This window comes from Leptodactylus fuscus, chromosome 11, assembly GCF_031893055.1.
Source record: "Leptodactylus fuscus isolate aLepFus1 chromosome 11, aLepFus1.hap2, whole genome shotgun sequence".
Taxonomy (NCBI): domain Eukaryota; kingdom Metazoa; phylum Chordata; class Amphibia; order Anura; family Leptodactylidae; genus Leptodactylus; species Leptodactylus fuscus.
In genome coordinates this window covers 45,026,000-45,051,709 of record NC_134275.1, presented here as the reverse complement: position 1 = coordinate 45,051,709, position 25,710 = coordinate 45,026,000, and the positions used below count along the sequence as shown (strand labels likewise).

Sequence of the window (25,710 nt, the reverse complement as noted above, 5' to 3'; positions counted from 1 at the left end):
GTGAGTTTGGGTTTTGTGGGGGTCCTGGCACAAACATATGTGTGCTATTGTGACAAAAAGTAGCCTATTGTTTAATCGGGTGTATTATCTACATTTGTGGAAAATTTCAGCCAAATCGGTGGAGCGGTTTTTCCGTGATTGAGGAACAAACATCCGAACATGCAAACATCCAAACACACAAACTTTCACATTTATAATATTAATAGGATATATATATATATATATATATATATATATATATATATATATATATTATACACCCACCCATGTATGAATTCACATAACATGCACACATGCCTATATACATATACATGTGGCTGTTTCTGTACCCAACGCGCTTATGGTACACATAGTAAAACAACTTTGAGTTATCTTCCATAGAAGCGAATGCACGGCCAGCTTTCTATTCATTGTTTTACTGGTTGGTACATCCAGTTGGTGGCAGGGGAGCCCTTTCTGGAGATATCTGCATGACCTACAGCCATGATGACGAACCTATGGCACGGGTGCCAGAGGTGGCACTCAGAAACCTCTCTATGGGGACCCATCTACAGAATAGATTATACTTTGTGGGGACCACTGTGGAACAGATTGTACTGTGTGGGGGTCACTGTGGAGGAGATTGTACTGTGTGGGGGTCACTATGGAGGAGATTGTACTGAGTGGGGACCCCTTACTATTTATATCACACAGTATCTGTTCTATAGCAGACATGTGATATTATTACAGGCCATAATAACATTGCACGGTCCTATAAAACAGATCTGTACGATGTAAATAGTGAACATTAATTGTTCAAAATTATACCAAATGCAGTACAAAATTGTTTGTATAATTCAAAGCTCTGTAAAGTCCCATTCACACGACTGTTTTTTGCGGGTCTGTAATAGTCAGAAACAGTGGATCTGCACAGTATTAAGGTTACATTGCCGTGTTGGCACTTTGTGATAATTTAGTGGGTTTTGGGTGGCAGTTTGGGCACTCGGTCTCTAAAAAGTTCACCATCACTGACCTAGAGAGTGTACAGTAGATAATTATGGAATATCCTTGATAGAAATACCACTTTAATTTCTGATTTAACAAAGTCCATGAGTTTGAGACCCAGGATACCACTACAAGAATCCTATCCCCAACACCTTGTGTGTTTTAAGAAGCAGAAGTCATATGGTAATGTATTCTACCCAAGCAGCTGCATAATCTTCCAAGGAATATTTTACAATTACTGACAGGCAGCGAGCCCTCTCCACCATCTCTCCGGCTATTTGAGACTGTGTCGCTGACACCGGCTGTACACACACATGACTTAGTGAAGTCTGTCAGGATCTCCTGTTGCACCAACCAAATAGCAATCCCCAGCTGTCACCACAGATTAATAATATATGTGTACAGACAGAGGACACAGCGCTGCTGCACATCCCACACACAAAACAGCTATTTATAAGTCTTCATTGAAGGGACACTTAAGGAGCAGCTTGTTGTGAGAGGCGCTGGATGGCTTCTTTCACACCACATTTTTTGGCTACATCAGTAGCAGGCATTTGCAAGGAGAAAATAAGTATTCAGGCATGTTCTGGGGCACAGCCAGGTCTCTAGGAGTCAAATGTTTGACAGGTTAACATGTAGAGTAACCGAGACTGCTATACTATTCAATGCAGAAAGGTAGTAAATGTTACACATACACTTCTTTATATCAAAGTGAAAGTTTACTTGTGCGTGTAACATAATATATATATATTACACATACTAATATATATATTATATATATATATATATATATATATATATATATACACATACATATATATATTATATATATTACACATACTATTCCATAGGGCTTCTGCATCCGGACGAGAATAGGAAGGAATAAGATAATGCCCCAAGTGTATTCCAGTGTGTCCTGGAATAAAAGTTCTGTAAAATAACTTCTATTCATTCTTATAATGTCTTCCCTATTTTCTTCAGTGACCCATTGTCATCTACACCTCAACACCTTCACCATAAAGCTAGAGGCCTTATATAATGGAGGAAACCGATACATAAAGCTGACTATTAAACATTAGCTATAGGTCAGATAATTTCAGCAAGACTGGACAACAAATACTAGAGATTTTGTGCCCGATTACAATTAGTTGCAGTTTTAGAGAAGACTCTCAGGTCATTGTGCTTTCTGGATTGTGGTTATCTAGCAGGAGGACCATTACGCTGTAACCTTCAGTATAAAAATAATTCACATTGACTCACACAAAAAGGACAAGAAAAGAAGAGAAGCAGAAGGAGCCACGTCCTGAAGCAACAGCTGAGAGGTTTATATACAAGGCACAGTTGCTCCTTTGGATTTACAGTGTCGCCTGCCACCTCTATGTGGCTAGAATCCTGTAAGGCGGATGCAAATCCCATTCCAACTGAGGGTCTGCTCCCCCCATCTCACAGCTTCTAGAGGACCTAAGATGCTGTACATTCAGGTGATCAGATCCACGACCAGCCTTAGATCTGTGGCCATAATACAGGTGCAGAAATGCAGCCAGTTTATGCTGGCCTCATGCACACAGCCATATTATATAAGTGACCTACTGAAACGTACGTGGTCTGTACCAGAACTCTAGAAGTTTCCAGTTTTATATGAAGGAAGAATTCTGTACTTATAACACAAAAAAATTGCCCATTGCATACAATATGTACAGAAGTATTGTCCCATAGAGGCATACTGCTTCTGTACATATGGCACCTGAAGGGGCCTCTACACGGAGGCCCGGTGGTTTTTAATACCATACGACAATGAAAAGCAGCTGTCACACAACCATTTTCACAGCGGTGACAGTCTATGGGGCAATTCACACAACCATTTTTTAAACAGTCTGCTTTAATAAATGATAAAATAAATAAATAAGTCGGGCCACCATTAAGATTGGTGGGTCCGTCTGTAATGGCCGAAGCAGATTTGCATCTGAGTGATGGAGATGGAGAACAAATGAATCAGCATGAAAAGAATGCAAAACAGTAGTCAGAAATGTACCGCTAAACAGTCTATGGGTGTGTTTACACCTGTCAGATTTGTTGTACCGATTGTCCTACTGAAATCCCCACAATGCATCTGAATGGGGTATTTCTGCAAAGTGCACAAAATGCTGCTGCAGGTACGGTAAAAGAAGCTTAAACCCCCCTAGCTAGCAGCTCCCTAGGTAGACGCCAAGTGACACCCCCAATATAAGGTTCTGAGAGTACTACAGGCATTCTTACCATCTGAACTTAAAGGGATTATCCAGGGAAGGATAAAACTTACTGCTACATTCTCTTCACTTAAGATGTATTACTAATATATACCTGAGAGCTCCATTTATTACCTTTGTGGAGACTTTTGTTTCTCTGCCTACATCCCTCATAATTCAGCTCTTGGTCTGACATGACCGATCCCACACCACTCAATGGACCTGTGGTCCAAGTTGAGATGAGTTGGTGATGTCTGTGAGAGTCAGAGAAGCTGCTGGGGAGATATAGGAACGATAGTTCTGGCCTCTACAACGGTAATAAACAATAGTCTGGAGAGACTATATATTATATATTAGTAATAAAGCTTAGCTAGTGCAGGGAATGGACTAGTAAACTCTATTATTTCCTGGATAACCCCCTTTAATCAGATATTCCAGCCTGGAGTATTTATTACCTATCCATTATCTATGCTTACATAATGTGTGGGGGGGGGGGATCAAACTATGGGACCCCCCCCCCCCACTGATTACCAGAATGGGGGACCTGGTTACTCTTCCGTTCCCAACCACAAGACTTAAGCCAGAAGGAGTCAAATGGAACTGTCTTCAGATAAAGGGAATATAGGAAAAAAGAAGAAACATGGCATCTACAACTAGCTTGTCAGTAGACTTCAAGTAGCAAAATCAGTGTATAGAAAGGAGCACAAAGACACAGTCTACATATATTAAAGGGCTTTCCAAAATTTGGAATACAAAGCTGCTTCTTTCTAAAAGCCCCACCACCCCTGTCCCTACGTGTGTGATGTGTTCTCCCAGTCACTGCACTAGCAGACACAACCCATGGACAGGTGTGCATCTATTTTGGAAGAAAACCCAGTACTACCCCTTTAAGGCTGTATTCACACAGAGTAACGCCAGGCGTTTTTTGTGTGTTTTTTGCACATAGCGCCGCGTTTACGCCGCGTAGCGCCGCGTATACGCCGCGTTAACGCCGCGCTATTTAGCGGTGGCGTTGCCCGGCGTTAACGCGGCGTATACGCGGCGTTAACGCGGCGCTACGCGGCGTAAACGCGGCGCTATGTGCAAAAAACACACAAAAAACGCCTGGCGTTACTCTGTGTGAATACAGCCTAACAATTCATTATAGGAGGCAAAGGTATTGCTATCCAGGAGGAAGTATACATATATGTTAAGTAACAAATGTAACCATCAATGATGTAAAAAAAAAAAACATAACATTTTAGATACTGTATAATGAAACAAACACCATGAATATGATGAATCCAAAAACAGCAAAAAAAAAAAAAAATAGCTTGGAATACATAAATGCCTCAAAATTCATAGGAAAATATATGCCATAAATACATGAGATATTACATTAATAAGCCAAACGAGGCATCTGGTATTACCAAAAGGCAGATAATACAAAAAAAAAAAAAGGATTTCTGGGAGAAAAATTGACCAGATGACTATAAGATTTGTTACAGCATCAGTTACTAGAATTTCTGCATTTGATACATAAAATATCGCTGGTGTGAACAGAGCCTAATAACTAAAAACACAGGCTAGCCAGCTGCTGGGAGCTGCTCTACTCATAGCCAACGAGTGATCTATACCGTACACATACAAATAATACAGTATATACAGTATATTCTTAGTACTCACATATTGCTGCCTACATCTTCTTGGGATGAACACTGAAGGTTGAACAAGAGAGGGTTGAATTGTGTTCAATGAGGCTCCAAACATAGTCTTAGAAAATGTGCAGACTCAGAACTTTTCTAGGATATGGTTTCACAATCCCCTGACAGAATACCAAGGCTCTCTTTTTTAAGGATCGTCCATAGGATGGAACTTCAAAGCCACATAAGATATGGAAATCTTTCTTAACTGAACATATATTACTTTACATTTTGTTAGACATAGGCTCAGGTTTCCCCACGTGTCTTAATGCACGTCTAATGCAGAGTATTAGGAAAGTATGGCAGCTTAGTCTCGGTCCTTTGCTGTGCTATGTTAAGATAATCCTTTAATAGTCCCACCATGGGGAAATTCAGTGTGTTACAGCAGCATGGATAATACAGTAATATATTACAAGAAAAGAACACACATAAACTCAGAATAGCAGATAGAAAAGAAAAAGAAACCCTTCAGGATCATTTAGTTCTCTGTGCGGAGTGATCGTCGCTTAGCCTGATATAGATTATGTAGCCTGACCGCAGTTGGAAGGAAGGATATTCGATCGCGCTCCTTCTCACACTTGGGGTGAAGCAGTCACTGACAGTGCTGCCCAATGTTATCATGGTCTCAGAAACTCACTAATAAAACCTGCTTGTACTAGAAGTGACAACATTACAGATGATGTGCAATGACAAAGACAAATGCATGACCCATTCTTACCACATCACACTGTTACCAACAGACCTACCACACCACCAAGGAACACGCCCGACGCGCGTTTCACCCGCTCCAATGGGCTTCGTCCAGTGTGCTGTGGTAAAAATGGGTCATGCATTTGTCTTTGTCATTGCCTGATAGACATCTCACTTGGCGATTATACTTGGATCTTTGTAGCCATATAATATATACTATGGTCTTATTGGGCATATATATTGCTTTTTGCAGATACTCTATTCATTACTTATTGTGTTACCACCTTGGTGTTTACTGGTACTATTTTCTCTTTGATTCCCCACAATATTTGTATTGGATGATGTTATTTGTATTTGCATGTTTTTTATATTGACATACTTGAACAATTTTCTACTATTAGAGTGTGGAAGTTTTTTTATTTATTCTTATGTGAGTTTCTCCACACTTGCTATGCAGTATTAGCCTCTTATGTGTTATAACCCTCTAGTCTGCATCAGGTGCAGGTTGGGGAAGATTTACTGTTTGCTATTTCTACGTTTGTCATTTCTGGTGAAAGAGTCTTTTTTTCCGTCCATTTATGTTTATTCTAATCCAAAGTAAAGGCTTGTAAATAAAGTCTAAAATATTAGTGTTCATCCCTAAGAATCAGCTATTTGCACATTATATCTTAAAATAGAGCTCTACATGTATAAATGTACTTCTGTACTTACTCAGACTTCCATGTATGGCTGTACCTCCTGAGATAATGTCAATCACTGATAGGACTCTTAAGCACAGCAAAACACAGACTTCAATCAATAAACAGAAATTAATTATGGCGAATAAAATGAATTATAGCAAATCTTTTTCCACAATGTACTTGATAACTTAGTCACAGACAGGACTTCATGTAGATATGACCCCCTCCCCCCCATAACGTTCAGCACTGAGGACGACAGCCAGAATCTAGTACATGCTCAGCTGTGGTACAGTTGGATTGTGCTGTACTGCGTGACTGACTATGGTAGCACTATATAAACCATTACTACTAACAATTATAATACATTGGCATAATACCTGTGAAATTATTATGTGGACATTTGTTTTACTTGGGATTTGCAGAGTAAACAGAATGGTTTGTAAATGGCCACTGCTCTGTAACATAGGAAATAATGTATCTGTAAATAGTAATAATAATAAGAAGAATAACAATAATAATAAAAATAATTTAAAAAAAGTTAACATAAAGGTACTGAACAGCAAGTTAATAAAGAAAGTACTGTAACTTTTCACATCTCCAACCTTTAATAAAGAAAGAAGAACTAAATGCCACAAAATAGAAAACAAATAATCTAGAGCAAAACTGACCAGAATCACAAAGCAAATCAGAGAAGAGACAATGCCACTACGTATTGCTTTAAAAACTAATGTGCAAGATATTCCAGATTTGGAAGAATATACAGAATTATCTAGACTTTTTTTTTTTTATTGATTTAGAGAAAGTTACAAGAAAGATGGATAAATGTCAGAGATATGTGATAGATAGAAATATAGATAGATATGAAATAGCTAGACAGATATGAGAGTGAAATAGATGTAAATCTGATAGATATAAGATAGATAGATAGATAGATAGATAGATAGATAGATAGATAGATAGATAGATAGATAATTCGTCATAGATCTACAAGCAACATCTCTAACCATATGGTGACAGCTTGGTCTGTCTCTGTCCTGTAGATAACACTGAAGGACACATTGATGCCTGAGAATTGTCCAGTTATTTTTACTTGTGAAGTGAAGAACAGAAAGTATTGGGTTTCTGTGGACGGTTATGGTAATGGAGCGATTCCTTAACAGGAGAGCAGCAATGCTGAGAGGGCAGAAAGTCCTGTATATAAGCCCTCCTGCCTTCTTGTCACCAGTCACCTCTTGGTAAGTTCTGGCTTCTGTGCTCTCTGCCTCCTCACTGGACTATAAGCTGCCACCAGTCACTTCTATAACTTCACCTTATTTCCATTTCTTTAAGGGCACAGAAGATTTTTTCCATCAGGAGCAGCATTAGCAGGTAAGTGTCAGACAAAGGGATATGTATCACATATTAAACTAACATGCACTCCCATACACTCACATCACCAAGTGTTACTTTCTAATATATGTACTCATCTATAGATGTGAGATAAGTAGATCTGTATGAGGGGTCCTACATCTTAAAGGGGTTGTGCCATTATAGACACTTGTCCTCTATCTACAGGATAGGGTAGAAGAGCCAGACCTCTGGGGGGAGTCTAACTGTAGAGATCCCCCTGGAATAAAGTCCCCCTGAAGCATTTTTATGAATTAAGCTCCAGTGTGCTAGCATGTCTGATGCTCCATTCACTTAAATGGATCTGCCGGGACTTTTCCAGTACTGTTGTAATTCAGTCCTTGAGTAGTGCAGTCCCCAAGACTGCACTACAGATGACATGCGTATGGCCATACAAGAGGCCATAATAGTGCCTTGTCCATGTAGTATCCATCTATGTATAATATATATATATACACACACACACACACACACAATTTATTCATAACCTTCAATGTGTGCATCATTTCATGTACACTTCAATATTGCTATATATGGGGTTTTCTGTAAAGTAACTTAACTACCCTCCAGTAGAAGTCTATAGAGTGGGGGGAGAGGGTATCCCATTCATGTCACTTGTGGTTCTACTGCAGAGAAACGGAACCCTCGATGTCAGTTTCCATATTGTGGAGAATACCCCTAGAGATAGTACCTCCGCTCAGATCCTCGCATATATGGTGCTGTAAACCTTCAATAGCTGTTGGCCAAACATTTGTACAACTGACAGCTATTCCTCTCAACTCTCACATACCCACTCAGCACAGCCAAGTGTGCACAAATTCTGAGAGGGGAGATTTGCTGTCAGACCCTTCGCCCCTGAGATCAAAAGAATTGGGCATGAAGATACAACATGATCCTTTTTTCTCACATCCTCACCTGTGAGGATAACCCCATACACATAAGGTAGCTGGATGGTCCCACTGACATCAGCAGGTTTGGCTAGCTTTACACTAATGTGTATGGGAGGCCTTTGGAGAAAAAAACTCATTGTCCAGTGGAGACAACCCCTTAGAAATTGCTTATCACTACTTCTATTAGCCCGAGTGCAAAAACTAAATAATCTCTTTAAGAAAAAGTTGATCTTACAAGTAAATCTACCAGACATACCATCAGTCTAGATGTAAAGCAATAACACTAGATTAGTTTTGTAAGCCTGCCCATTCATTTAAGGCCCTTTAGTTCTCTGCCTGCCCCCCGGCACCATCATGGGTTTAATTCCCTTACACCGCCATATGTCCTGTCATCATGAGCTTGGACCACATATGAATAAATGTCACACCGATTCTGAAAAACCTTGGTGTTGTACATCGACTTACCAGACATGACACAATTGCTTGTGTAGCAGACTGTCAGAAATGAATTGTTAGACATAACCTGTACTTTTATATGTCCTACAGACTGCCGCAGCCATGTCGGGAGACGGTGAAATGGCGGTCTTTGGGGAGGCCGCACCCTTCTTGCGGAAATCAGAGAAGGAGAGGTTGGAGGCTCAGAACAAACCATTTGATGCCAAGAACAATTGCTTTGTGGATGATCCCAAAGAACTGTATGTGAAAGGTTTGATCACCGCCCGTGACAGTGGCAAAGTCACTGTGAAGACGGAGGATGGAAAGGTAAACACTACATTTATCAATATGCATAAAGAAATCCTTACTACTATTAGGGATCATCTCCAAGGCAAAATATAAAGTCAGTCTTAGGTAGAGATCGTGCCAGTCTCTTCGCATTATGTTTTATTAGAGGTGTATTCACATCAGCATACATTGATCCATTCATTTGGAGTACAAGAATGGATTACAAAGTAAAGCTGATCCGTCACCAGACAAACATGTCCTGCTTGCGTCACTATTTCATCCGTGATTTCAGACAGACATTGGCGCAGATGGGAATGTAGCCTAACTTCAAATCCATGTTGTGGGGGTTATTATAATAATTTATCAGGGAACAAAATAAGGCCCTACACGAAGTGAATGGTAAACTAGTGGTAAACATAGCTAATAAATAAGTGACCAAACCTCTAGCTAATCCAAGCCTCTTATTTTTTTCTAGGAAGTAACTGTTAAAGACAGCCAAGTGTACCCCCAGAACCCTCCCAAGTTCGATAAAATTGAAGACATGGCCATGATGACCCATCTGAATGAGGCGTCTGTGCTGTATAACCTTAAAGAACGTTACGCGGCCTGGATGATCTACGTAAGACTTGTCTTTTAGCTTAGTCTTTTTATGAAATCGTGTTAAACATATCCAGAGCTATAAATTTTACTGTATTATTCCAGACCTACTCCGGCCTTTTCTGTGTCACTGTCAACCCCTACAAGTGGCTGCCAGTGTACAACCCTGAAGTAGTTGCCGGCTACAGAGGAAAGAAGCGTATGGAAGCCCCACCACACATCTTCTCCATCTCTGATAACGCCTACCAGTTCATGTTAACAGGTCATTGTCATTTGTTTTAGAACTTTACAGCATTTCTTCTGCATTGTCTTTCTGGTTACTTATATGTTCCTTTCTTTTTCATTTCAGACCGTGAAAACCAGTCCATCCTCATTACGTAAGTATAAGATGTAGATTATTCCAACATAGATGTTCTTACACTTGCCGCAGTGACTTACCAACCTTTCTCTGTTGTAACCAGTGGAGAATCTGGTGCTGGAAAAACTGTGAACACCAAGCGTGTCATCCAATACTTTGCAACAATTGCAGCTATTGGGGATTCAGGAAAGAAGAAGGAGCCGAGCAACAGCTTAAAGGTGAGCCCTATAGTTATGTCTCTGTCCTGTATACAAGAGTATATATACATAGCAAGTGCACCCCAAAAAGTGGGGATCAGATGATAATCAGAATTACAGAACAACTCAGCTTTTCCTTTAAATTACCAGGGAACACTGGAAGATCAAATCATCCAGGCTAACCCTCTGCTGGAAGCCTTTGGTAACGCCAAAACCGTGAGAAATGACAACTCCTCCCGTTTTGTAAGTAGCAAAGATTTTATAGAATACTTAGTTTGGGGGAAAAAAAATAGGCCTTCTATTAAAAATCCATCTATGCACGCTCCTTAGGGTAAATTCATCAGAATCCACTTTGGAACCACAGGAAAACTGTCCTCCGCTGATATTGAAACCTGTAAGTTTTACATTGACATTCACTGTAATGATTCGGCATTTGCTGCCTTACCATCAATGACCTGTGATATTCCTCATCCACAGACCTGCTGGAGAAGTCCAGAGTCACCTTCCAGCTTTCAGCTGAGAGAAGTTACCACATCTTCTACCAGATCCTGACAAACAAGAAGCCAGAACTCATCGGTAACATTGTTATTTCACTATGTATACAGATTAGTATTATTAGTGTTCTAGTTGTATAGATTCATGTATGGCATCTAGTAGTACCATTGCGTGGATATAGAAGTTCCTGAACATTCTTCCCTTCTCCAGAAATGCTTCTCCTTACTACAAACCCGTACGACTACCCCTTCATCAGCCAGGGTGAAATTGCTGTGAAGAGTATTGATGATGTAGAGGAGTTGTTGGCCACAGATGTAAGACATATACAGCTTCATTTTCCTAATATGTTCCTAAAGATCTGAGCATATAATAACATGTACATATATCTGTGCAGAGTGCCATCGACATCCTGGGTTTCTCACCAGATGAAAAGCTAGGCATCTACAAGATGACTGGAGCTGTCATGCACCACGGTAACATGAAATTCAAGCAGAAGCAAAGAGAGGAGCAAGCTGAGCCCGAAGGCACTGAAGGTACAGCAGCTGATATATATGTATGTGGCTCCCTTACATGGTTACATACAGTGAATGACAATGTATTACATTGCTGCTTCCTTAGTTGCTGACAAAATTGGCTACTTGATGGGTCTGAACTCTGCTGATCTCCTGAAGGCTCTGTGCTACCCAAGGGTCAAAGTCGGCAATGAATTTGTAACCAAGGGTCAAACAGTTCAACAGGTAAAAATTGCTAGAAGTTAAATCTACTATAATACAATGAGTGGCCCTTAATGAATGCAATAATCATTCTTGTTCCTAGGTTTACAATTCCATCGGTGCCCTCAGCAAGTCCGTCTTTGAGAAGCTTTTCTTGTGGATGGTCACCCGTATTAACCAACAGCTGGACACTAAACAACCAAGACAGTACTTCATCGGTGTGCTGGATATTGCTGGCTTTGAGATCTTTGATGTAAGCAGAACTAGAACCACTTTCTAGAAGCACTTTCTGGGGTTTTTTTACAACAGATTCTACACTCTCATTCCTGTTCTTTCTTCCAGTACAACAGTCTGGAGCAGCTTTGCATTAACTTCACCAATGAGAAGCTGCAGCAGTTCTTCAACCATCACATGTTCGTCCTGGAACAAGAAGAGTACAAGAAGGAAGGAATCGATTGGGAATTCATTGACTTCGGTATGGATTTGGCTGCTTGCATTGAGCTCATTGAGAAGGTTAGTACTAGTTCTACCAATCCATTGCTCATACACATAAGATATCTGAGATTTAGGACTATAGACTTATTTCTCTCTGCTTATAGCCCATGGGTATCTTCTCAATCCTGGAGGAAGAGTGCATGTTCCCCAAAGCTACTGACATTTCCTTCAAGAACAAGCTGTATGACCAGCATCTTGGCAAGTGCAAGAACTTTGAGAAACCCAAGCCTGGTAAAGGAAAGGCCGAGGCTCACTTCTCCTTGGTGCATTATGCTGGTACTGTGGATTACAACATCTCTGGCTGGTTGGACAAGAACAAGGACCCACTGAATGAGACTGTTGTCGGCCTCTACCAGAAATCTTCAGTAAAACTTCTGTCCTTCCTGTACTCCAGCTACGCTGCAGCTGACGGTAAGGATACGACTGATACAACAGGTCTGTACTGTGGTTGTGTATTTTATTTCACGTCCTTTAATGTATAAAATGTCCTTTACAGCTGATGCTGCAGCAAAAGGAGGCAAGAAGAAGAAGGGTTCCTCCTTCCAGACCGTGTCTGCTCTCTTCAGAGTGAGTTATATTCATTATCTACACCACTGATGTGAACAGCCGGATATGTCTTCCTTGTCTCCAGTAACAAGTAAATGCTTTACATCTTATAGGAAAATCTGAACAAGCTGATGACTAACCTGAGGAGCACTCACCCTCACTTTGTGCGTTGTCTGATTCCCAATGAGACCAAGACTCCAGGTAAATCATGGGCATAAATAATACTGAATGACTCTTCTTATGCTTATCATGTTGTTAATAATGTTATATTCCTTCCCGTGCAGGTACCATGGAGAATCATCTGATCATCCACCAGCTGAGATGTAACGGTGTGCTGGAGGGTATCAGAATCTGCAGAAAGGGATTCCCCAGCAGAATCCTCTATGGTGACTTCAAGCAACGGTAAATACTTCATAGGATTTTTTTATAATGTCTGAAACATCCTATATTTTGATGGAAACTAACAGCTTTATATTTCCATGGCCGTCTTCAGTTACAAGGTCCTCAATGCTAGTGCAATCCCTGATGGACAGTTCATTGACAGCAAGAAGGCCTCTGAGAAACTGCTCGGCTCTATTGATGTGGATCATACCCAGTACAAGTTTGGTCATACTAAGGTAAGAAAATACATTTTTGCAATATAGAGTATTTAAATACCTTAGGAAGGGAGAGCAATAGAGTTACTTACAAGTACATCTTACAGGTGTTCTTCAAAGCTGGTCTCTTGGGTACTCTGGAAGAAATGAGAGATGAAAAGTTGGCCCAGCTTATCACCCGTACTCAGGCTTTGTGCAGAGGCTTCCTCATGAGAGTGGAATTCAAGAAAATGGTGGAGAGAAGGTATTTATTGTAGAAGGTTGCATTTCACTTATAAAATACTTGTGACGTTTTTATAACCTATTCATCAAATTTTGTCTTATTTTTCATAGGGATGCAATCTATGTCATCCAGTACAACGTCAGGTCATTCATGAATGTCAAGCACTGGCCATGGATGAAGCTGTACTTTAAGATCAAACCTCTTCTGAAGAGTGCAGAGACTGAAAAAGAGATGGCCAACATGAAGGAAGAGTTTGAGAAGACCAAAGAAGCCCTCGCTAAGTCAGAAGCAAGGAGGAAAGAACTGGAAGAGAAGATGGTTGCCATGCTGCAAGAAAAGAATGACTTAATGCTGCAAGTGCAATCCGTAAGATCCAACATTGAGCATCTTAATAATGAATTTATGATTTTTATACAAGTGTTAATTGGCTTTATTTTATATCAAGGAAGGGGAAAGCTTGGCAGATGCAGAAGAGAGGTGTGAAGGTCTCATCAAGAGCAAAATCCAACTGGAAGCAAAGATCAAAGAAATCACAGAAAGGCTTGAAGATGAGGAGGAAAGCAATGCTGAACTGACAGCCAAGAAGAGGAAACTGGAAGACGAGTGCTCAGAGCTGAAGAAAGACATTGATGACTTGGAGCTTACCTTGGCCAAAGTTGAAAAGGAAAAGCATGCCACTGAAAACAAGGTGAGATATATAACTAGATTTTCCAAGCAATGTCATTTTATCATAGGAAATACAAGTTCACTAAATAAACGATCCTGTCTCATTAGGTTAAAAACCTTACCGAAGAGTTGGCCGCATTGGACGAGAACATCTCAAAGATTACCAAAGAGAAGAAGGCTCTCCAGGAGGCTCACCAACAAACCCTAGATGACCTGCAGGCTGAGGAGGACAAAGTCAGCTCCCTGACCAAGGCCAAAACTAAGCTTGAACAACAAGTAGATGATGTGAGTATTCCTACTTGTAATGTACAGCATATAATATAATGAGCGTCAAAAACATCACAATAATGATATATCTAATCAGTTGGAAGGATCATTGGAACAAGAAAAGAAACTCCGTCTCGACCTTGAAAGAGCCAAGAGGAAGCTTGAAGGAGACCTGAAGCTGTCTCAAGAAACAGTGATGGATTTAGAAAATGAGAAACAACAAGTGGAGGAAAAATTAAAAAAGTTAGTAGATTTATACTTGTTCATCTTTGCCAGGAAAGTTTCTTTTTAATAGGAATTTACTGAAAAACCTATATTTTACAAATTCAGGAAGGACTTTGAGATCAGCCAGCTGCAAGGAAAGATTGAGGATGAGCAGTCCCTGGGATCTCAGCTGCAGAAGAAGATCAAGGAGCTGCAGGTATAGTGACATAATATTCCAGTACAGTAGTAACATGGCTGCTGGTAATCTGTGAGGCTCAATGTATCCTGATCCACCCTCCTATATAATAGGCCCGTATTGAAGAGGTGGAAGAGGAGATTGAAGCTGAGCGTGCTGCCCGTGCCAAGGTTGAAAAACAAAGGTCAGACTTGTCCAGAGAACTGGAGGAGATCAGTGAAAGACTTGAAGAAGCTGGAGGTGCCACCTCAGTTCAGATTGAGCTGAACAAGAAGCGTGAGGCAGAGTTCCAGAAACTGAGACGTGACTTGGAAGAATCCACTCTTCAGCATGAAGCCACCTCCGCTGCCCTGCGCAAGAAGCACGCCGACAGTGTGGCCGAACTCGGAGAACAGATCGATAACCTCCAGAGAGTGAAACAGAAGCTGGAGAAGGAGAAGAGCGAGCTGAAGATGGAAATCGATGACCTTGCCAGCAACTTGGAGAATGTCTCAAAATCAAAGGTACAAGAAACACCACCATAAAGTATTTTCCATGTAACAAAAATGTATTTGATTATACTAAGCCAGATTTTTATCCTTAAAGGCCAACCTTGAAAAAGTCAGCCGTGTCCTTGAGGATCAGCTCAGCGAAATTAAGTCTAAAGATGATGAGCACCAGCGTCTTATCAATGACCTCACAGTCCAAAGAGCACGCTTCCAGACTGAAAATGGTACATATAGTAAAAATGTTACAGCGTGAAGTAACTCACCATACTATAGATCTGCATTACTGGACGTCACAAATCTTCTCTGATCTAATGGTTCTTTACATGATATTCCCCATCAGGTGAACTATCCCGTCAACTAGAGGAAAAAGAATCTCTGGTCTCTCAGCTGACCAGAGGAAAACAAGGATTCACACAGCAGGTTGAAGAACTCAAGAGGCAGCTGGAGGAGGAGACCAAGGTATAGAAAATGAACAACTAAATATACGATACATTAAACAATAGGCTTTATCATTTCACCAGTCACTGTTGTTCACATCAATATACTGTATAATCTGCATTGATGTGGTTTAAATAATATACCCATACTTTGCATTAACAGGCCAAGAACGCTCTTGCCCACGCTCTGCAATCTTCCCGCCATGACTGTGATTTGCTCCGTGAGCAATATGAGGAGGAACAGGAAGCAAAGGCCGAACTCCAAAGATCTTTGTCCAAGGCCAATGGCGAAGTTGCCCAATGGAGAACCAAATATGAAACTGATGCCATTCAGCGCACAGAGGAGCTAGAAGAGGCCAAGTACGAGCAAATAATATAAGTGAGTTAAGAAAAAAAATGGTGTAGGTGAGGGATAACGTAACCTTCTTACTATTCATCTATAGGAAGAAGCTTGCACAACGTCTCCAGGATGCAGAGGAACAAGTAGAGGCTGTAAACTCCAAATGTGCCTCCTTGGAGAAGACCAAGCAGAGGCTGCAGGCTGAAGTTGAGGATCTGATGGTTGATGTTGAGAGGGCAAATAGTGCAGCGGCTGCTCTGGACAAGAAGCAGAGGAACTTTGATAAGGTAAGATCTGGATACTACCATGGGCAATGTTAAACACTCTTGGTTAACGCTAATATAGAATGAATTATTGATTAAATGGTCGTCTTTGTGCAGGTCCTTGTTGAATGGAAACAGAAGTATGAGGAGGGTCAAGCCGAGTTGGAAGCAGCCCAAAAAGAAGCCCGGGGTCTGAGCACAGAGATCTTCAAGCTAAAGAATGCCTATGAGGAAGCTTTAGAACAAGTTGAAACATTGAAACGCGAAAACAAGAACCTGCAGCGTAAGCATTTTACAGTAACTGCATATCTTGCAATTAGTGTCCGTACCTAACAATACCGGCTGCCCACACCTTATTGTATTTCTTCATAAACAACCACTTCTGCGGTTCTAGATAGCAATGGTCAAGGCCAGTACACATGTAATGAACATTGCTTGGTTTATTACAGAGGAGATTTCAGATCTGACCGAACAGATCGGTGAATCAAACAAGTCCATCAACGAGCTGGAGAAAGCCAAGAAACAAGTGGAACAAGAGAAGAGCGATCTGCAGGCCGCCCTGGAGGAAGCAGAGGTGCTAAACCTGCTGCAAATATAAAAGTTCTAAACTAAAGAAAATTTAACAGAATGCTAAAAAAAACCTCATTATGTCCTCCTAGGGGTCTCTGGAACATGAAGAAGCAAAGATTCTCCGCATTCAGCTTGAGCTCAACCAGATCAAATCTGAAGTTGACAGGAAAGTTGCAGAGAAAGATGAGGAGATTGAGCAATTGAAGAGGAACAGCCAGAGAGTTATTGACACCATGCAGAGCACATTAGACTCTGAGATCAGGAGCAGAAACGATGCCCTGAGACTGAAGAAGAAGATGGAAGGAGACCTGAATGAGCTGGAGATCCAGCTGAGCCATGCCAATCGCCAAGCAGCTGAGGCACAGAAGCAGCTCAGAAATGTCCAAGCACAACTGAAGGTAATGCCAGGAATGCATGTTACTGATGTTTGCCCTGTATTTTCTACTCAGACTTTTTAGTAGTAATAAAACTAAACATACCTATTCTTCTTAAATGACATCTTCCCCTCTCTTTGACTTTAAGGAGGCCCAGCTGCAGCTTGATGATGCCCTCAGGACCCAAGAGGATCTGAAGGAACAAGTGGCTGTTGTAGAACGCAGGAATAACCTGCAACAGGCTGAAATTGAGGAGATCCGTTCTGCTCTGGAACAGACAGAAAGATCTCGTAAGGTGGCAGAGCAAGAACTTCTGGATGCAAGTGAACGTCTTCAGCTTCTCCACTCCCAGGTAAGCCTTCTATGAGGATCTTGTTCCTTGGTGAAATGTAAAATGTAGAGACATAGAACTATAAGATATATGCTTGTATATTGCAGAACACAAGCCTTATCAACACCAAAAAGAAGTTAGAGAATGACGCCAGTCAGCTACAGAATGAAGTAGAGGAAGCTGTCCAAGAAGCCAGAAATGCAGAAGAAAAAGCCAAGAAGGCCATCACTGATGTATGTGAAAAATAACCTGTAGCTATATCTACTAGTATATGTTAGATTAGAAGCTGTGATTTCTGATTTTTCCATTTCTTGTTTATAGGCTGCACTTATGGCTGCACTTATGGCAGAGGAACTGAAGAAGGAGCAGGACACCAGCGCCCACTTAGAGAGAATGAAGAAGAACCTGGAACAGACAGTGAAGGACCTGCAGCACCGTCTGGATGAGGCAGAACAGCTGGCACTCAAGGGTGGAAAGAAACAGCTCCAGAAACTGGAAGCTAGGGTAAGGCTCAGAGAGATGCCTTCAACGAATATTTTACAAAACTTGGAAAGCAAAATGATTAAATTATACTGTTTCCGCAGGTCAGAGAGTTAGAAAATGAGCTGGAGAATGAACAGAAGCGTGGCACAGAAGCAATTAAAGGAGTTCGCAAATATGAGAGGAGAGTGAAGGAACTCTCTTACCAGGTAAAGTCTACTTTACATTAGTGAAGGTTTATTGTGCAAGAAGCAAGTCTGAATAACACTAAGAATTTATGTTTTGCAGACTGAGGAAGATAGGAAAAATGTCTTGAGACTTCAGGATCTGGTAGACAAGCTGCAGCTGAAGGTCAAGGCTTACAAGAGGCAGGCTGAGGAATCTGTAAGTTGGACATAAAGCATCGATCATCTTATACATGGAAATTACAGTTTCACTTGTACAGTAGTCACTTAGCATTTTTTTATTAACTGATCTGTCTTTTTATCTACTTCCAGGAGGAACAGGCCAATGCCCACCTGTCCCGCTTCAGAAAGGTCCAACACGAATTGGAAGAAGCTGAAGAAAGAGCCGACATTGCAGAGTCCCAAGTGAACAAACTCAGAGCAAAGAGCCGTGACATCAGTGGCAAGGTACAGCACAATACAATGACTTCAATAAAAGAAGCATGGGGATAATAATATAATTGATAGTAGAGAAGTCCGGGGATATAACGGTAATAGGCTAGTAAAGAACGATATGCTGACCCTGATCACAGACTATATTAAAGGTTCTTTCTTTTTCTTTGCAGAAAGACAGCGAGGAATGAAGACACATCGACAGGAGAAGATTCTGAAATTTGCAAAATGTAAATTTCTTTTCTCTGTAAAACTACCCGACATTTCCCTTTACCTTTATAAATAAACCTTTGCAAGCTTTTGAAAACCGTCTCTGTCATGTTTGATTTTGGGGTTATTCATATGGATTCACTCCTACATCGCACTAGGATATTGGCTAAGGGGCCATGTGCAGCTCCGGGTTTTTGCCTGGAGCACCTATAATATATCCTTTATGATCTACACTTGCATTTGGCTTTAAAAACTTATGCAAAAACCTGAGTGTGTAAATGTACCCTAATAAAAAGACACGGACTAGAATGAGATATTTGTTGTAGAAATTTCTACAATATTCAGTTCCATGTACCAGAATGAGTTGATTGTACACAGGAGTTTGTGAAACACATCTGACACGTCTGAACCTACCCTTACAAATCCAGGTAGCATTTATCATTGTCTTCATCAGTCATGTTCTTCTCATATTATACTTCAATAGGGTAAAAAAAAAAAAAATCAAAACTATTTGTTGGAGAAGGCTTCTATTTTGTCAGTCACTCTATAGTAATGAGTATTCCCGAAACGCATTGCCCTAATGGCTTCTATCTACTTTGATGTACCCATTTTTTCCATGATTGGTGGAATGATACAATCGTCTCCCCTTTGGTTGCTCCCATCATGTGTATTAGCACTAGCCATATAAAGGTGCAGATCTAGAAAAAGGTAATGTCTGCTGTGTCTCTGGATAGTAAGAGGTGTCACTTGCATTCATTGGTGCCTTCTTGTAACTGCAACCAAAACTACTTACAGTGCCAACTGTAGAGGAAGATGGACGATACCCAGTGCTACATTACATTTGGGGGCTTTACTGGAGGTGGAATGGACTGCCTGGCAGAAGCATTTGTCCCTCGTCTAGCCCCCCACTTTTTTCAGTTTTCAGTTCGTTCCTAAATAAAGACTAGATGCTGAGCTTTCTCCTTATTATCTTGGGTCTTGTGATATGTGATATAGAACATATTCCTTTGTCTGTTAGATAATGTCATCTTCTGAGTGAAAGGTCAGACAATTGTGATTGGTTAAATATGGATTGAACTTTATCCTAGTAATATCTCCTCTATGGGTGACAAACTGCTGTTATCATTTAGCATTCCACATCTAGCATTTCTCACACTTGGAGATTCATATACAGTGCCCCAGACCTCTAACATGAACTACAGCAATGGCTTCACCTGATAGAAGACACTGCACAATACTTAGAACTGTATCACAGTGGAATATCTCATCATTTCATCCTTTTGCTGCTCAGATTTATATTAAGTATAGCCTGGCAGCTCCTTGTTTATAGGGTTCCTTGACTAGGGAGTCTCGGATCAGAAACCACAGCAGACAATCATAACTCCTCGTACTTCCTTCAATTACTGCTGTGCACTGGTGACATGACATGGACTTCTTGTTTCCATGTATACATGTTCTATACAGGTAAATAACATTCTGAGATGGAGCCTCGTGTGTACTGAGAGTTCATAAGACTAAAAACCAGTAAAGGCTATAGCCAAGACTAGACTATGACCTCAGGGGAATATTATAGTAGAGAGAGAGGTTGGGCAACCCCGACAACGCACAGATGTGACTTTTGTGGTGAATAGACTCATCTCCATTAGGGATCCATAAAAAAAAAGTTCCCCACAGATGGCCTAAAAAACAGACTGTTTCATCAGTTTTTCTCAGCTCATTTACATCACGGTCATCTGAACAAAGCCCAAACGGCATTCTAATAAAAGCAAATTTGTTCCCATATAGGGAAACACTTATAACACATTGATCCTGCGCCCAAAAGTCACCATGGAGGCCTACCCTTAGCTGTATTAAAGGTGTGTAGAAATACAAACCTCCACGTTGTATGTAAAATATGGTTCTCATTAATTCTAATGGATACATCCTCTTATCCCAAAACTTACCTGGAATATCTGTACTAAACTGGATCTTCCCATAAGCAGTTATACTGTATATCACATGCTTATATTCATTGCCTAAAAGACAAAGAAATCAGAAATACAGTGCCTGGCTTATACTACAGCAGTAAATAACAATAAAATATATCGCCTCCACTAATGAAATAATATCCAGATATGTGACGGCAAAGCGGACTATTAACATTCCCTCCAGATGCCAACTGTGACCTTCTGTTTCATTCAGTCCTTGCAGAGTCACAGACAGAAATATCTGACATAGTAAGAATTATCTATCATTACAGGACACAGCAAGACATGTCCAAAAATATGCCACATTGTAATCCGTATAAACCAGCCCAGGGGAAGCAGCTACATAGCTGGGATGTGCTAGCTTTATAGTATTTCTCATGGCTCACATTAAACTCCATACTTCTCGATTTTGGAACCGATCCTAGTTTAGATGTCTCCTTCTATGTTAAGTACAAGCAGGATTACAGAAAACAGGAGCTTTTTTTCAGAAACAGCACCCTATCTGTCCACAGGCAGCGTCTCCCATTTACTTTAATGTAGCTGGAGTTGAACAGCACTGGTGCTGTTTTTGGAATAAAGTAACCATGTTCCCCTTATCTTGCAGAAGATGACTGTCAGTCTCCAAAACTGGCCCTGGAAAACAGGATTTTTGTACTCATTGTAATTACTGAGGGACACAGAACCATGGTGCTGTCCCTTCCCCAATTGAAATAAGTGAGAAAAAGCAGCATTGAGTCAGCGTGGTAAGAAAAGATGGAACAATTAAAGCAAGTGTCAAAAATGGTGAGGAGATTGTAAAAGGTGCAAAGGTGGTTTTATCTCCTGCTGCTGGTTGGATTGCTGGTATGGACAACTCCTTGGACGATTTATCTGCTCCGGGTGGCAGATCATCATCTTATGTGTGTAGCAGTCAGTAGTAGCCCCTATTGTCTTAACACTGGTGTTTTGCTGCCATCTACTGGTGTGAAGAAATATAGCCTGGGACTGTACTACTGTGAGACAATAATCACCCTGTTCTGTTTGGTAAATGGTGCGGTCCAGAGGAAGTGACGTGAGCAGCGTGGTGTGGGCCCAGAGTGTGTGCTGTGAGGACCTGTGAGAGGCCATTGCTGCTGTAGGCCATAGTAGAAGGCCTGAAACACTGCAGAGACTGACTGGAGAAAGCGGCAGTGTTGTGGAGATTGTTCTGGAGACTAAAGCCGGACTGTGCCTTGGACTTTGTTCAGACCTTCACCCAAGACAGAAGCAAGACAGAGTCTGCTGAGTTCCTGGACAGGCCTGCATCGAGGGAGCACCACAGAGAGCTGAGAGACTGTATAAACCCGGTACCGTACAAGTATCTCAGGGACAGCTAGGGCCAGTTTATAGGGGGCGTTATCCTCATACTGTTATATGTAACTTAGTTTTATTTTGTTGATTCCTTCCCATTTTCCATAAGTAAATTGTGTTATATACCTGCCAGTGTGCGTCTGTCTCCTAGTCGCGGATCCTTGTAACCTACCTGTCCCGGTATGCGGAGTAGTCTGGATGGACGTGAACATATGCGGCCGAGACTTAGGCAGAAGAGGTATTATCGTAGTCCAGGAGGGCTATGATAAACAGATCCCCGTAATTTTAGGGATGAATATTCTGAAGGACATGGACCACCTGCTGTTTGCTAGAGATGGGCATAATTATTGGAGAGAAGCTACTGCTCACCAACCCACTCGGGCTGCCTTACAGCGATTAATAAGGATGTGTGGACTACAGAGAGCCACCGGTGGAGAACAGCCCGTGGGCTGTATTACTGTTCCTCATCACACCAAGGTAACACTACCAGCTGAAAGAGAGACTATTATATCGCTCCCACTGGGCACCACCCGGAAATTAGAAGGCCTCTCTGTCATGATTGACCCATTATCTAACCAGAGCGGGTGCACTAATGTGCTTGTGGCTCGCTCTTTGTCTGTGGTAACCCAGGGGAGAGTGTTGGTGCGGTGTGTCAATACCCATAACCAGAGTTTAGATCTGACTCCAGGTAGCCTCCTTGCCAAGGTCTATGCTGTCCCAGCTGAAATACGAAAGGCGACACCTTTAGAACTGACCCCGTCCGGGAAGGGGGAATGGTCAGTGACCGTGTCCACAGAAGCAGAAGGGCTCATTGTCTCCCATGAAGAAGGGCGGTTGCTGCGGGAACGGATGAAGTTAAATGTTTCCCGATTCACCACTGATCAAGTCAGAAAGATAGACCAGTTGCTAGGAGAACACAAGGCCTCATTTGCACGACATGAGAATGACTTTGGCTGTGCACAGGGAATCTATCACGAAATACCCACTGGAGATGCGGCTCCCATCCGAGAGAGATATCGGCAGATACCACCCCAACAGTACCAAGAAGTGAAAGATCTGCTGAATTCAATGCTGGAGAATGGAGTTGTTAGAGAGAGTCAAAGCCCTTGGGCTGCACCAGTGGTGTTAGTCAAAAAGAAGGACGGATCTTTAAGGTTCTGCGTGGATTATCGTAGACTGAACTCCTGCACGGTACGTGACTCTTACCCGCTCCCCCGTATTGAAGAATCGCTTACGGCCTTAGGCAAGGCCCGTTACTTCTCGTCCCTGGATTTAGCAAGTGGCTACTGGCAGGTCCCCATGAGTGAGAAAGACAAAGGGAAGACGGCTTTCATCCTCCCAATGGGTCTATATGAGTTCAACCGTATGCCTTTTGGTCTGACCAATGCCCCGGGTACATTCCAACGGCTCATGGAGAAATGTCTGGGCGATTTCAATTTCGAATTCACTCTGATTTACCTTGATGACATCATTGTCTATTCCGCTACATTCGAAGATCATCTTCAGAAGCTGGGGAAGGTTTTTAGGAGACTGAGAGAGCACGGTTTGAAGTTGAAGCCCAGTAAGTGTCGCCTGTTACAGGAAGAAATTGAATATTTGGGACATCGAATATCAGGACGTGGAGTGCAGCCATCCAGTGAGAAGATTGCGGCTGTGCGAGACTGGCCCACTCCTACCACCCTACGAGAGGTCCGTGCCTTCTTAGGGCTTGCTGGATATTACAGGCGGTTTGTGAAAGACTTTGCACACAAAGCTGAACCACTGAATGCGCTATTGAGGAATACCGCTAGGGGTCCGAAGGCTCAATGCGTGCCTTGGGGTATCGAACAAGAGAGAGCATTTCAAACTCTGAAAGATGCTTTGACCAACCCTCCAATTCTGGCATATGCTGATTACCATCTACCCTTTCAGCTTTATACAGACGCCAGCCAATATGGTCTTGGGGCAGTACTCTCCCAAATCCAGAATGGAGAAGAAAGAGTGATCGCATATGGCAGCCGGTCATTACGAGACTCTGAAAGAAACCCTGCTAATTACAGCTCCTTCCGCTTGGAGTTATTAGCCCTTGTGTGGGCAATGACTGAGAAGTTTGCGGGGTACCTCACCGGGGCAGAAGTACAAGTGTTGACAGACAACAATCCACTGGCACATTTGGATAATGCAAAGCTAGGTGCCCTGGAGCAACGGTGGATGGCCCGACTTTCTAAGTACCGCTACAGTGTGAAATATCGCTCCAAAAATGAGAATCAGAATGCCGATGCATTGTCCCGAGTCACCACCCAACCACCGGTCGGCGACATAGATCAAGAATTAGAATCAACAGAGGTACCTGATTTCACCCAGTTTTCCCAGAAGGTGGTGACTGCTCGACAGAGCGAAATACTGGGAACTCAAGTAGCTCCCTTCCTGGGCCCATCCCACCAAGAATGGATTGGGCTCCAGCAACGTGATCCAAGCCTGGCACTGTTATGCCGTTGTGTTAAAAAGGGGTGCAAGCCTACTACTGATGAAAGAGACCAGCTGTCACCTGAAGTATTAGCGGTACTGGGGCAGTGGAACCGATTGGAGATGAGGGACGGGATCCTACGACGGCGTGTATACTTGCCAACTGAAATTGACGCCTGTTATCAAATTGTAGTGACTACTGATCTGGCCCGTCCACTAGCCGCCGAGGTACATCGTAGGAATGGTCACTTTGGAGCTGAGAAGACCTTTAGGTGGCTCCAACGATTGATCTTCTGTCCGAGTCTCCGCTTCATTGTTGAAGAAGTATGTCGTGATTGCAGAGCATGCGAAATCAACAAAGCAGTTGAACAGAGGGCTCCAACACAGACCATAGTGACGAAAGAGCCACTTGAAGTATTGATGATTGACTATCTCGCCGTGGGATATTCTGCAAGTGGGCATCAGTATTGCTTAGTTATGGTAGATCACTTTACCAAATTTGCTGTAGCCGTTGCAACAAAGGACCAGACTGCTGAGTCGGCTGCTGAGGCCCTGTGTCACCACTTCATACGAGTGTACGGCTGCCCTCAACGCATTCACTCTGACCAAGGCGCCTGCTTTGAGGGGCGAGTCATGCAAGAAGTGCAACGTATTTATGGAATGAAAAAGTCACGCACCACCCCATACCATCCACAGGGGAACGGGGCATGTGAACGATTTAACCGCACATTACTTCAGATGATCCGTACCTTGGAAGCCGACAAGAAGCGACAATGGCCGCAGTACCTGCCTGAATTGCTATGGGCCTATAATAATCAAGTCCACTCTGTCACAGGGTACGCCCCATATGTTCTCTTCTTTGGGCGACCCGGAAAAGGTGTGGGAGACCTCAACCTCGAAGACACCGATGAATTTCCTTATCGAGGCCTGCCCACTTGGATTCAGGCTCACCGTCAGAGATTAGAGACTGTCCACCGGATAGTACGTGAGAGACTACAAGAACAAGTTCACCCTAATCATCGGCCGGTGCAGGACACCCCTCTTAA

General features: G+C 42.1%; 2 protein-coding genes across 2 annotated transcripts in view; both read left to right on the top strand.

Annotated features, from left to right (window-relative positions):
• LOC142184177 (myosin heavy chain, skeletal muscle, adult-like) overlaps positions 1 to 18,995 on the top strand; it is a 38,073-nt gene extending 19,078 nt beyond the window's left edge. The window contains exon 41 of the mRNA XM_075258917.1: positions 18,887 to 18,995. Within this exon, the coding sequence (XP_075115018.1) occupies positions 18,887 to 18,904 (18 nt within the window). The 3' untranslated portion in view covers positions 18,905 to 18,995. The remainder of the gene's footprint in view (positions 1 to 18,886) is intronic.
• On the top strand, positions 7,590 to 18,773 carry LOC142184699 (myosin-4-like). The gene is made up of 39 exons (XM_075259750.1): positions 7,590 to 7,629; positions 9,084 to 9,299; positions 9,736 to 9,879; positions 9,963 to 10,119; positions 10,207 to 10,234; positions 10,319 to 10,433; positions 10,563 to 10,655; positions 10,743 to 10,806; positions 10,890 to 10,988; positions 11,118 to 11,221; positions 11,302 to 11,440; positions 11,526 to 11,644; positions 11,724 to 11,873; positions 11,963 to 12,133; positions 12,220 to 12,526; positions 12,612 to 12,682; positions 12,775 to 12,862; positions 12,946 to 13,063; positions 13,155 to 13,278; positions 13,365 to 13,501; positions 13,591 to 13,846; positions 13,926 to 14,168; positions 14,255 to 14,431; positions 14,511 to 14,656; positions 14,744 to 14,834; positions 14,927 to 15,316; positions 15,399 to 15,525; positions 15,642 to 15,760; positions 15,902 to 16,098; positions 16,182 to 16,365; positions 16,459 to 16,624; positions 16,791 to 16,915; positions 17,001 to 17,309; positions 17,434 to 17,637; positions 17,724 to 17,849; positions 17,938 to 18,120; positions 18,201 to 18,305; positions 18,385 to 18,480; positions 18,594 to 18,773. Exons 2-39 carry the CDS (start codon positions 9,096 to 9,098, stop codon positions 18,771 to 18,773), a joined length of 5,856 nt encoding a protein of 1,951 aa, XP_075115851.1. The 5' UTR covers positions 7,590 to 7,629; positions 9,084 to 9,095.
• Positions 18,996 to 25,710: the final 6,715 nt, after the last annotated feature.